The sequence below is a fragment of the Monodon monoceros genome, unplaced genomic scaffold, assembly GCF_005190385.1.
Source record: "Monodon monoceros isolate NGI ecotype Baffin Bay Population unplaced genomic scaffold, NGI_Narwhal_1 Super_Scaffold_6, whole genome shotgun sequence".
Taxonomy (NCBI): domain Eukaryota; kingdom Metazoa; phylum Chordata; class Mammalia; order Artiodactyla; family Monodontidae; genus Monodon; species Monodon monoceros.
Window position 1 is genome coordinate 16,381,221 of NW_021703783.1, and position 12,941 is coordinate 16,394,161.

Genomic DNA, 12,941 nt, shown 5'->3' on the forward strand with positions numbered 1-12,941 from the left:
TTTAATTTTTTATTCTGTTTACTTTTATAAGCTTTCTTGAATACTTTTGAGAATATCACTCAAGGGTAGCTCTCCTACAAGGCTTAAAGGGCAATTTTGTGTAAAGAAAATTGAGGTTTAGAGGGCTAGCTTATTACATTGTATCCTCACAACACACAAGATAAGTCTACTTAGCAGATAAGGAAACTGAGGCTAAGAGAGGTTGAATGACTTATCTAAGGCATTTAGTTACTATAAACATGATTTATCTCTTTATATCAATAACAAAGACTAGCATAGAGTCTCCTAGGAGGCACATGGCAAATGTTTGTTGAATGACTAAATTTACTTATCTCTGAACACATACAGTCATTCAAGAAAAAAATAAACCTTTGTATCAGTTAATTCAATATTTCAGTAAAAACAGAACTTCTGAGCCTCAGTCACCCTCCCCCATCTTGCCACTGCAGTCAGATAATTTATTTTGCTTGATATGTATTAGGTTATTACAGAGTTGGTTGTATCATCAGCTCATTGAACATAGAAATATGGAATTGTGGAAATAACTTTCTAAATGCAAAAGTGAGTTAAATTTTGAGAGGATACAAGTGTATTTTCTACCTTTAAAATGACATTTAAATACACTAGACAGTAGAATACAGATATCTTTTTTGACCTTCCTGGTTATATTATGTAGTTTATGAATCATATTAGTCAACTTTTCTGTTAACGGCAATGATAGAAATGAAGTAGTAAAAAGAGTTCTGCTCAGACCAAGACCTACATATAAGTATTTGCTCTCTCATATGGCAGGTGTCAATGGAATAGATCACACGAAATCCCTGTCTTCATAGATATCATAAAGTCTATTCCAACCACTATCTCAGGATTTCCTAAGGATCAAATGTGGAAATGTTTGTAAAACTGTCTTGAAATTGTACCACACTGAATAAGTAAAGAAATAAGAACTGTTAATATCATTCAGATGTTTGCCTTCTAAAACAACTGAAAATATAACTTTAAATAATATCTGCTCTTCACTTGAGGATTTTCATTAGATCATGAAGAACAACACTGAGAAATGCTTTAATATTTAGCTCAATCTGGTATTTTAGAGATGCTTAATGTTGCTTTGCCTTTATCTTATTTCAGAAATGTTGAACCTGAACTGAAATCACTTGCCATGGGTTTCCATTCACTAACTATTCGAACACTAGGTATGATAAATATGTAGATGGTAAATTCCAGGTATAAATGTTCATGTCAAAGATCAAAGACTGAATGTAACTGATTTCCAATTATCAGAAAGTTTCTTTTAAAAGGTATAAGTAAAATATCATTTTAATGTTTGTGGTAAATGAAAAATAATGAGATAAAGGAGAACTAAATGACCTAAAAGAGAATTTCATTGTCAGTTCTATTTATAATCAATCTGTAAGAACAAGGCATCATCATAGTTGTATTGTATCCTTTCTAAAACAAAGATCAGTGGTCTCCAAGAATTTAATTTAAGACTTAGGAATATTTCTTCCCACATGCAGAGGGCAGGACCTTCCTTCTATGCTGAGGGGGGTAATGCCCAAAACAGCTCAGGAGACCTGGGAGATTGTGCAAAACAACAGATGAGGACTTTCACAGTCCCTCAGACTAGTTCTCTAAGGCTGGGGCAGATAACCTTTAATAGAAATTTAAAATGCAGAAGGGAATGGGTGTTACTGAACTCAGGTCTGGCTGTTCCCTGTTCAAAAGCCAATATTTGAGAGGCAAGTGTTGGTAGAAAGGAAAGTTGCTTTAATCAGAAAAGCCAGCAATCTAGGGAGAAGGCAGACTCATCCCAAAACCATCTCTGAAGATTCTGCTCAGCCATGATAGTTTTTAAAGGGAAAAAGGGGAAATAGTCTCAGTTAATTATTAAGGCAGGAGGTCAGATTCCTCATCATTTTTTCACTTCATGCAGACCTGCTGACTACTCCTGATCTTCCTTTGGATGCTATCTTGCCCATGTGGCCTGCTTGCAGGTTTGCTAAGGGGGCACTAGGGATAGAGAGTCAATCATTTTTTAATTACTTAATTCTTCATTCCTACTCCTTTTAATCTAGGAAAAGAATCAACAGGTTAGGCAAGGCATGGTGTGCATTAAGTAGAGCACAAGTCAGGAGTTAGATTAAATGTTACCTAGTGATCTGTTTTTTATAATTAAGGTTTAAGGGGAACAGAAATAGACAAACAGAAAAGGAGCAAAAGAGCTGCTTGTCAGACATCATTCCATTCCATGGGATTAGGGATGAAAGTCCATCTTCTATAATTTCATGCCGACATAGGGCACTGTATTCGTAAAGTGGAAGATGTCGACATGGATCTGTAGTATCTTTTTGCTGATAATTTTAGAGGCCCACCTACATATACAGGCAGAGTAAACTACAATTATTTTGATGCCCACAAAATATAGATTTTCAGGAGCAATAATGTTAATCCCATTATCTGAAGCCAGTTCTTGGAATTGTGCTAGCCATAGATGGAGCAGCTTATGGCATGGCTATAGGCTGGTCATTAGGCGGTTAGCTTTTTCTCTTTGGTGGCAGTTATGGTATCTGCAACACAACTCAGGGATGTACATCAGACACTGGAAAGATTCTGTGACTCTGCTGTCCTAATCATTAACTGCTTGAGCTTGCTCTTTTGTGACTCAGGAAGGCCTGGGAGACTTCATCTTTTCTACAAACAAGAGGCAGGGGACATGGAGGGACCTTTGTACTTGCAGGGGCCCACAGGGTTCTGCTTGGTTTCATGGGAACTAAAATTCTAGAACTGAGCATCTTAGAATGGGGAGTGCTCTGAATGAAAGAAAGCTAGGAAGTTGTGTTTTGTTGTTGCTGTCAAATAGTAATACTATAGAATCTAGAGGCTAAAGGCCTATTTCTAAATATTCAGATGAGGTGATTAGTACAAGATTTAGAAAATTATCCTTTTCCCTTTGTTGCCATTTGCCATTTATACCATACAGTTTCCTGTTGGTAGCTTAACAACTTCTAACCTAACCCCTGTGCTACTGCTTTTTAAGACCTGTTAACATTATATGCTTATTCCTGGGAAGTAGGAAAAGGACATGACTGCTCTAGGAACTGGGGTAGGCAACTGATCATGGCCGGGAGGCAACCACCGATGGCTGAAAGAAAAGGAAATGGGAGGGTGTCAATCCTTGGGACTCTTGCAAGCAAAAGAAAGAAGCATAACTATGGCCAAGTTACAATGGAGCAGGTGTCCAACAAGTATATTTGGGAGAAAATCACAGATCCTCAAAGGTAAAAGGAGAAAATATAAAAGGTATGGGAGAGAAGAAGATGGAGGTACTGTAGGATGATAAGGGCTGTGAGTGAGCTACAAAGTGCTAAGAGTTCTAAAGAGGATAGTTATTTCCAGCTGGCAGGAATAGTGCAAACTTTATGGAAGAGGATCATATAGTTGGAATCATACCGTAAGTAGTTTTTCAGACTGCCTTCTTTCAGTTAGCTATGTGCATTAAAGTTTCTACCTTGTCTTTTGTAGCTCTCTGTCCAATCCTGGCAGTTCCTCTAGATCCAATGGAGATGCCTCATTCCTAGAATCTAAGCTATAAAAGTTAGCAGATAGAAAGAGAATTTGGGGAGCTAGTATTCCTTCTGATATGCTGAAATGAGACTGGGAATAGAAGAAGTTCCTCTAGAGACGTAAAATAGAAAAAAAGGAATTTTGCTATTCTGATTTTGAGCATCCTATTTTGATACGTCCAGTATATGGCCCAATGGAATCTAACTCTTCTAGGGGAGAAATACATACTGAGGACCAAATGTCCAGTCACAAACAACTGTCTGAACACAATGTAAATTGTGGAAGGTATATTAAACTGAAACAGGTATTTGGAAAACAAGTTATCTGAAGTTTTAAATTTTCAATAATATAAGACCAAGTTTGTTACCTGAAACATTTAATTCATTAAGTTTGATCAAACCAGTGCTATTTTTATATAAGAAAAATGAATTGTTGGCACATAGTTTTCATTTTTCAAAGGAATGGCTTAGATTTGTAGAAACCTGTGAATTCCTAATCCAGTAACAGTTCTCCTCAGATATATTCGTCTCAGACACCAGTTCCTTGACATTCTAAGATTTCTCACTCTCAGAAAACTGAGACTGATTAAAAGTAAATGAAATTGGCAAAACTGTAAACTATGAATCACTACCATTTTTATGTAACAATATAAAATTTGAAAATTAGCATATCTATAAAATCTGGTCAAGTTACTAATACTTAGAATTAGGAGTCAATGTCAGAGTTTATTAAAATAGCAGTAAAAGCAGATGGGCACTTCTGCTATAAGACAACATGTGTGTTCCTGAAAATCCTCAAATTCTGCAAAATCATACACTACAAATAAAAACTGGGTTAGGTACAGGCCACTGAAGAAACCTAGGCATCATTATGATCAGAACATCAACAGAAGCAAAATTCAGCACCACAGGCCCTTGGACAGCCCAGGCTGCTTCAGGAGGTATTAAAAATGAATACAATCGGGCTTCCCTGGTGGCGCAGTGGTTGAGAGTCCGCCTGCCGATGCAGGGGACACGGGTTCGTGCCCCGGTCCGGGAGGATCCCGTGTGCCGCAGGGCGGCTGGGCCCGTGAGCCATGGCCACTGAGCCTGCACGTACAGAGCCTGTGCTCCGCAATGGGAGAAGCCACAACAGTGAGAGGCCCGCGTACCGCAAAAAAAAGAACACAATCAATGGAGAAAAAATGCTTCATGACTCCAAGAAGGTGGGAGTGGAGCCCTGAGGCCAAAAAAAAAAAGCACAGCCTACCAGGAGCCTAGCACTCAGTGAAGCTGGGCCTGTGCTTCTCTGGGGAGGAAGTCCTAGTGTTGACATTAACCGTTTTTTTTTTTTTAAGATTTTTTTTTTAGATGTTGGGGGTAGGAGTTTATTAATTAATTAATTAATTATTGCTGTGTTGGGTCTTCGTTTCTGTGTGAGGGCTTTCTCTAGTTGTGGCAAGCGGGGGCCACTCTTCATCGCGGTGCACGGGCCTCTCACTATCGCGGCCTCTCTTGTTGTGGAGCACAGGCTCCAGACGCGCAGGCTCAGTAGTTGCGGCTCACGGGCCTAGTTGCTCCGTGGCATATTGGATCCCCCCAGACCAGGGCTCGAACCCGTGTCCCCTGCATTAGCAGGCAGATTCTCAACCACTGTGCCACTAGGGAAGCCCCCACCTTTTAATTTACTTAAAAATAGAGTTGAAAAATCTCTTGCCTTTGCAGCAATTGAGCTGAGAGATTTTCCCTTTCCCTGTGAAGTTATAACTCTACTCCTGCTATTCTAGCTGTCCTTGCCTAAGAAAAATTACATATGAACCAATATAACTTCTATGTTTTACTGACAACATTTTCCTTTTCACCAACCAGGCTTAATTGGCATTATAAGAAGAACAATGTACAGGCATATAATCTTCCTTCTTCCCTATATGTGTTGGCATGGTGAGGGCAGATAAAAGATGTCTATGCTATTGTATGTGATTTGAGCTTTGGAGATTCCTCATAATCTTGATTCTTGAGTAGAGTTAGGCCAAATCAATGGACAAGTGCTCCAAAATTTTGTTTTTCAAAATTTTTAATTTCTACATAATCCAAATATATCAGAGTGGAATATCACTTTTTCCTTTGAAATATGTTCCTTGGGTTGACATCTTCTCATCTTATGTTGCAGGAGGAATTCCAGCTCCTATATATTTTGGGGCTCTGATTGATAGAGCTTGTATGAAGTGGTCTGTCAACAACTATGGGAAGCAAGGGTCTTGTCGGATATACAATTCCACATTATATGGGTAAGTTGTCATAAATATATTTCATTAATTGATTTTTTCCTTTGACTATGTTAATTACTAAAGAATGAGATATTTTCAGTGTAATAATAATATTAGGAATTATAGCTACCATTTAATAAACTTTGTAAACAACTAAAAGTTATAGAATTAATTCCATTCAGTTAAACCTAATAATTGTTCAAAGTATCTTTTGCATAAAGCTTCTCAACATTTAGTTAATAACGTTATGAGGCGACTGCTTCCCAACCTACCAGGTCAGTGGTCATCAATCTTTCCTGCTCATTATAATCACCTAAGGACCTTTAAAAAATATTAATTTATTTTTTTCCTTTTTTGGCTGTGCCATGCAGCTTGCAGGATCTTAGTTCCCCAACCAGGGATTGAACCCGCACCCTTAGCAGTAAAAACATGGAGTCCTAACCACTGGACCACCAGGGAATTCCCCAAAAATGCTAACTTCTATTTTGAAATACTTACTTCAATTTTGATTTAATTGGTCAGGGGGTGTGGCCTGGGGAATGGGAGTTTTAAAATCTCCTTATGTGATTCTTATGTTCAATCAAAGCTGAGAATCCTTGGACTAGACCATGTGTACTAGGTAATTTTATGTGGCTTTGTGAAAAATTTTCAGTAGACCACAGGGCAGGGCTTCGTAGACAGCAAGCCTATAAGGTAAACATTGGCTCCTGGTTCAATACAAATGGATTCAATCTGATTATCTCACAGTCAGTTCATTTCCTTTATAATCTGTTCTCATTACACATGAACTAATCCGTCTCTGAGAAAGTTAAACATTCCAAATATACCTTATTTTACGGATAGCACTTGGGCAGATCGTGAACCATCCTTAGTTTCTGTGGGTTAATAGTCCTTTAAAAATAATCACAAACTTCTTATGCTCCAATCAAAAGAATCACTGAAATTGCTACTTCAATGTTTTTATGTAAGATTTCAAACATCATTTTTTAAAGGCCTTCTGCATACTGAAGAGCAACACTGTGAAGTGTTTTCCAAGTAAAAACTGACTTTTTTTCTCTTTTCACAGAAATACTTTCTTTGGCTTGACTACAGGCTTAAAACTCCCAGCTCTTGTTTTATATGTTGTATTAATTTCTGTTATGAAGAAAAAATATCAAAGAAAAGATATCAAGACATCAGAAAATGAAAGAAAATCCGTGAACGAAGCGAATTTAGAACCGTTAAGTAGTGATGCCGCAGTGGACCATGAAACACATATTTAAGGGGAGAAAAAAAATTCTTCTGCTGCTGTGTTTTCAACTAACATTGTATTAATTGAGTAGGATGTTATTTTTGAGCAGTTCCTGGTCCCTTCACTGACAATTTTCACATTCTATACTAATGATGGAACAATGAATCACCTATGAATTTATGACAATGAAACAAACTATAAATGGGAAAAAATGGGAGTACTCATTGTTAAGGTGTGGCTATGCATTTGTGGTTAAGATTAGAATATATGATCCATACAAATTTAAAGTGAAATGTATGGTTAATATGTAATAGAAGAAAATGTATTTGCTCAGGTAATTGTAACGCAATAAAACCGGTGACTAGAAGATAGGTAGACGTGAAAAAGGAAGAGAGAAATTAATAGTCTAAATAAGAAGAAAAGCTTAATACCTTTCTTTTTAAAACAAGAACCAAAACCAGTTTGGACTATGTTACTCAAGCCTAAAGTCTAGTATGATGGAGGGCTTATGCTATCGTGACATCTGTCATTCATGTGTTAAGTCATATATTTCCCAGACCTTATTAATTTCTAATTTGACTATCAGCACTTGATACATCTTCTTCCAACCTCTCATTAAAATACTGCTGAAGAAATAGAACTAATAGAAAATTTCCAAGCTGCAACTGTCAGACAACGTATTACAGAATGTGTTAAATTTCTTTCAAGCCCATGGATATGGATTAAGAAACGCTGACATTAACCTGAGAAAGCAAAGCCCATTTAAAAGATGTGTCTTCATTTTGTTTGTCTGCTCTCTGACAGAAATGGAGTCTGCACCAAATCATTTACCAACTCTCTCTCAATTGCATGGCTTTTTGTGTGTTTCTGTTTGGTGCACAGAGATCTTTCACACCCTCACAAGTAGGATAAGAAGTAGAGTGAATGAGAACAAATATTTGAATACTGCATTTGCTAGTGATGGCAGCTTTATTATAGTGAATGCTAAAGTTGTAGTTTTTATTCTGAATGGCAAAAAAAAAAAATGCGGGTCATCAGATTCAACTGTGAAACACTTTTTTAAAAGAAACCACAATCATACACCCACATGAGATTCTGATTCAAAACATTTGTGATACAGCCAGGACATCTCCTTTAAAAAAAAATTCACATAGAGCCCTTGATAAAGAGACAAAAAAACAAGCCACATGACAGGAGAAGATGTTCCTGAGTATACCAAAGTCACACAACATGAATGCTTGCTACAATCTTGGAATTACACTGGAAGTTATATATATTAACCTATTCTCAAACAGTAAACCTGAGAAAAGATTCATTAATCACAAAAGCAGAAATTTGGAAAAATCACCCACAGCTGGTTGATGGGTCTGATGGGATCTTGTATCATTAAAAAAAAAGACAAAAAATTACAGAGCTGTGTTTTAAAATATTGCAAAGAAAATAAAGGCACTATCTTGAATATTTATTTCTTTACCAATTATCGAATGTCAAAAATCTGACAGGTAAAATGAAATATGACAGTAAACAAAAACAAAGAATTACACTATCTCATGGAGCGCTTTACAATGGTGTGTTAGTTTCTGTTTTATAACAAAGGGAATCAATTATACATATACATATGTCCCCATATCTCTTCCCTCTTGCGTCTCCCTCCCTCCCACCTTCCTTATCCCATCCCTCTAGGTGGTCACAAAGCACTGAGCTGATCTCCCTGTGCTACGCGGCTGCTTCCCACTGGCTATCTATTTTACGTTTGGTAGTGTATATATGTCCACGCCAATCTCTCACTTTGTCCCAGCTTACCCTTCCCCCTCCCCATATCCTCAAGTCCATTCTTTAGTAGGTCTGTGTCTTTATTCCCATCTTGCCCCTACGTTCTTCAGGACCTTTTATTTTTTTTTTTAGATTCCAAATATATGTGTTAGCATACAGCATTTGTTTTCCTCTTTCTGACTTACTTCACTCTGTATGACAGACTCTAGGTCCATCCACCTCACTACAAATAATTCAATTTCGTTTCTTTTTATGGCTGACTAATATTCCATTGTATATATTTGCCACATCTTCTTTATCCATTCATCTGTTGATGGACACTTAGGTTGCTTCCATGTCCTGGCTATTGTAAATAGAGCTGCAATGAACATTGTGGTACATGACTCTTTTTGAATTATGGTTTTCTCAGGGTATATGCCCAGTAGTGGGATTGCTGGGTCGTATGGTAGTTCTATTTTTAGTTTTTTGAGGAAACTCCATACAGTTCTCCATAGTGGCTGTATCAATTTACATTCCCACTAACAGTGCAAGAGGGTTCCCTTTCCTCCACACCCTCTCCAGCATATATACGGGTCTTGTTTTTGTATCCATTCAGCCAGTATATGTCTTTTGGTTGGAACATTTAATACATTTATATTCAAGGTAATTATCAATATGCATGTTCCTATTCCCAGTTTCTTAATTGTTTTGGCTTTGTTATTGCAGGTCTTTCCCTTCTCTTGTGTTTCCTGCCTAGAGAAGTTCCTTTAGCATTTGTTGTAAAGCTGGTTTGGTAGTGCTGAATTCTCTTATCCTTTGCTTCTCTGTAAAGGTTTCAATTTCTCCATCAAATCTGAATGAGATCCTTGCTGAGTAGAGTAATCTGGGTTGTAGGATTTTCTCCTTCATCACTTTAAATAAGTCCTGCCACTCCCTTCTGGCTTGCAGAGTGTCTGCTGAAAGATAAGCTGTTAACCTTGTGGGGATTCCCTTGTGTGTTATTTGTTGTTTTTCCCTTGCTGCTTTTAATATTTTGTCTTTGTATTCAATTTTTGGTGGTTTAATATGTGTCTTGGCGTGTTTCTCCTTGGATTTATCCTGTATGAGACTCTCTGTGCTTCCTGGACTTGACCAACTATTTCCTTTCCCATACTAGGGAAGTTTTCAACTATAATCTCTTCAAATATTTTCTCATTCCCTTTCTTTTTCTCTTCTTATTCTGGAACCCCTATAATTCGAATGTTGGTGCATTTAATGTCCCAGAGTTCTCTGAGACTGTCCTCAGTTCTTTTCATTCTTTCTTCTTTATTCTGCTCTGCAGTAGTTATTTTCACTACTTTATCTTCCAGGTCACTTATCCGTTCTTCTACCTCAGTTATTCTGCTATTGATCCCTTCTAGAGAATTTTAAATTTCATTTATTGTGTTGTTCATCATTGTTTAATTGCTCTTTAGTTCTTCTAGGTCCTTGTTAAATGTTTCTTGCATTTTGACTATTCTATATCCAAGATTTTGGATCATCTTTACTATCATTATTCTGAATTCTTTTTCAGGCAGACTGCTTATTTCCTCTTCATTTGTTAGGTCTGGTGGGTTTTTACCTTGCTCCTTCATCTGCTGTGTGTTTTTCTGTCTTCTCATTTTGCTTAACGTACTGTGTTTGGGGTCTCCTTTTCTCAGGCTGCAGGTTCGTAGTTCCCATTGTTTTTTGTGCCTGTCCCCAGCGGCTAAGGTTTGTTCAGTGGGTTGTGTAGGGGTCCTGGTGGAGGGGAATAGTGCCTGTGTTCTGGTGGATGAGGCTGGATCTTGTCTTTCTGGTGGGCAGGTCCACGTCTGGTAGTGTGTTTTGGGGGTGTCTGTGGACTTATTATGATTTTAGGCAGCCTCTCTGCTAATGGATGGGGTTGTGTTCCTGTCCTGCTAGTTGTTTGGCATAGGGTGTCCAGCACTGTAGCTTGCTGGTCGTTGAGTGAAGCTGGGATGAAGATGGAGATCTCTGGGAGATTTTCGCCGTTTGATATTACATGGAGCCGGGAGGTCTCCTGTGGACCGGTGTCCTAAAGTTGGCTCTCCCACCTCAGAGGCACAGCACTGACTCCTGGCTGCAGCACCAAGAGCCTTTCATCCACACAGCTCAGAATAAAAGGGAGAAAATACAAAAGAAAGAAAGACAGAGAGAGAGAGAAAGAAAGGAAGGAAGGAAGAAAGAAGATAAAATAAAATAAAGCGAAATAAAATAAAGTTATTAAAATAAAAGATAATTATTAAGAAAAAAAAATTTTTAAAGTAACAAAAACAAAAACGGATGGATAGAACCCTAGGACAAATGGTAAAAGCAAAGCTATACTGACAAAATCACACACAGAAGCATACACATACACACTCACAAACAGAGGAAAAGGGAAAAAATATATATATCTTTGCTCCCAAAGCCCAACTCCTCGATTTGGGATCATTCGTTGTCTATTCATGTATTCCACAGAGGCAGGTACATCAAGTTGATTGTGGAGATTTAATCTGCTGCATCTGAGGCTGCTGGGAGAGATTTCCCTTTCTCTTCTTTGTTCTCACAGCTCCAAGGGGCTCAGCTTTGGATTTGGCCCCGCCTCTGCGTGTAGGTCGCCGGAGGGTGTCTGTTCTTCCCTCAGACAGGATGGGGTTAAAGGAGCAGCTGAGTCAGGGGCTCTGGCTCACTCAGGCCGGTGGGAGGGCGGGGTACGGATGCCTGAGGCGGTAGAGGCCGGCGTGACGTTGAAACAGTCTGAGGCGCGCCGTGCGTTCTCCCGGGGAAGTTGTCCCTGGATCCCGGGACCCTGGCAGTGGCGGGCTGCACAGGCTCCCCGGAAAGGGGGTGTGGAGAGTGACCTGTGCTCGCACACAGGCTTCTTGCTGGCGGCAGCAGCAGCCTGAGCGTCTCATGCCCGTCTCTGGGGTCCGCGCTTTTAGCTGCGGCTCGCGCCCGTCTCTGGAGCTCCTTTAAGCAGCGCTCTGAATCCCCTCTCCTCGCGCACCAGGAAACAAAGAGGGAAGAAAAAGTCTCTTGCCTCTTCGGCAGGTCCAGACTTTTCCCGGACTCCCTCCCGGCTAGCTGTGACGCACTAACGCCCTGCAGGCTGTGTTCACGCCGCCAACCGCAGTCCTCTCCCGGCGCTCCGACCGAAGCCCGAGCCTCAGCTCCCAGCCCCGCCCTCCCCGGCGGGTGAGCAGACAAGCCTCTCGGGCTGGTGAGTGCCGGTCGGCCCCGATCCTCTGTGCGGGAATCTCTCCGCTTTGCCCTCCGCACCCCTGTTGCTGTGCTCTCCTCCACGGCCCGGAAGCTTCCCCCTCCACTACCCACAGTCTCCGCCCGCGAAGGGGCTTCCTAGTGTGTGGAAATCTTTCCTCCTTCTCGGCTCCCTCCCGCTGGTGCAGGTACCGTCCCTATCCTTTTGTCTCTGTTTATTCTTTTTTCTTTTGCCCTACCCAGATACGTGGGGGGGGTTTCTTACCTTATGGGAGGTCTGAGGTCTTCTGCCAGCGTTCAGTAGGTGTTCTGTAGGAGTTGTTCCACATGTAGATGTATTTCTGATGTATTTGTGGAGAGGAAGGTGAGCTCAGCGTCTTACTTTTCCGCCATCTTGAAGCTCCTCCCCGTTTGTAGGTTTTTTGATAATGGCCGTTCTGACCGGTGTGAGATGATATTTCATTGTAGTTTTGATTTGCATTTCTCTAATGATTAATGATGTTGAGCATTCTTTCATGTGTTTGTTGGCAATCTGTATATGTTCTTTGGAGAAATGTCTATTTAGGTCTTATGCCGATTTTTGATTTGGGTTGTTTCTTTGGTATTGAGCTGCATGAGCTGCTAGTAAATTTTGGAGATTAATCCTTTGTCAGTTGCTTCATTTGCAAATATTTTCTCCCATCCTGAGTGTTGTCTTTTTTCTTGTGTATGGTTTCCTTTGCTGTGCTAAAGCTTGTAAGTTTCATTATGTCCCATTTGCTTATTTTTGTTTTTATTTCCATTTCTCTAGGAGGTGGGTCAAAAAGGATCTTGCTGTGATTTATGTCATAGAGTGTTCTGCCTATGTTTTCCTCTAAGAGTTTGATAGTGTCTGGCCTTACATTTAGGTCTTTAATCCATTTTGAGTTTATTTTTGTGTATGGT

General features: G+C 39.6%; 1 protein-coding gene across 1 annotated transcript in view; it reads left to right on the forward strand.

Annotated features, from left to right (window-relative positions):
* LOC114885180 (solute carrier organic anion transporter family member 1B3-like) overlaps positions 1-8,497 on the forward strand; it is a 59,446-nt gene extending 50,949 nt beyond the window's left edge. The window contains exons 13-15 of the mRNA XM_029204689.1: positions 1,132-1,196; positions 5,716-5,833; positions 6,879-8,497. Of these exons, the coding sequence (XP_029060522.1) occupies positions 1,132-1,196; positions 5,716-5,833; positions 6,879-7,074 (379 nt within the window). The 3' untranslated portion in view covers positions 7,075-8,497. The remainder of the gene's footprint in view (positions 1-1,131; positions 1,197-5,715; positions 5,834-6,878) is intronic.
* The last annotated feature ends 4,444 nt before the right edge of the window (positions 8,498-12,941 follow it).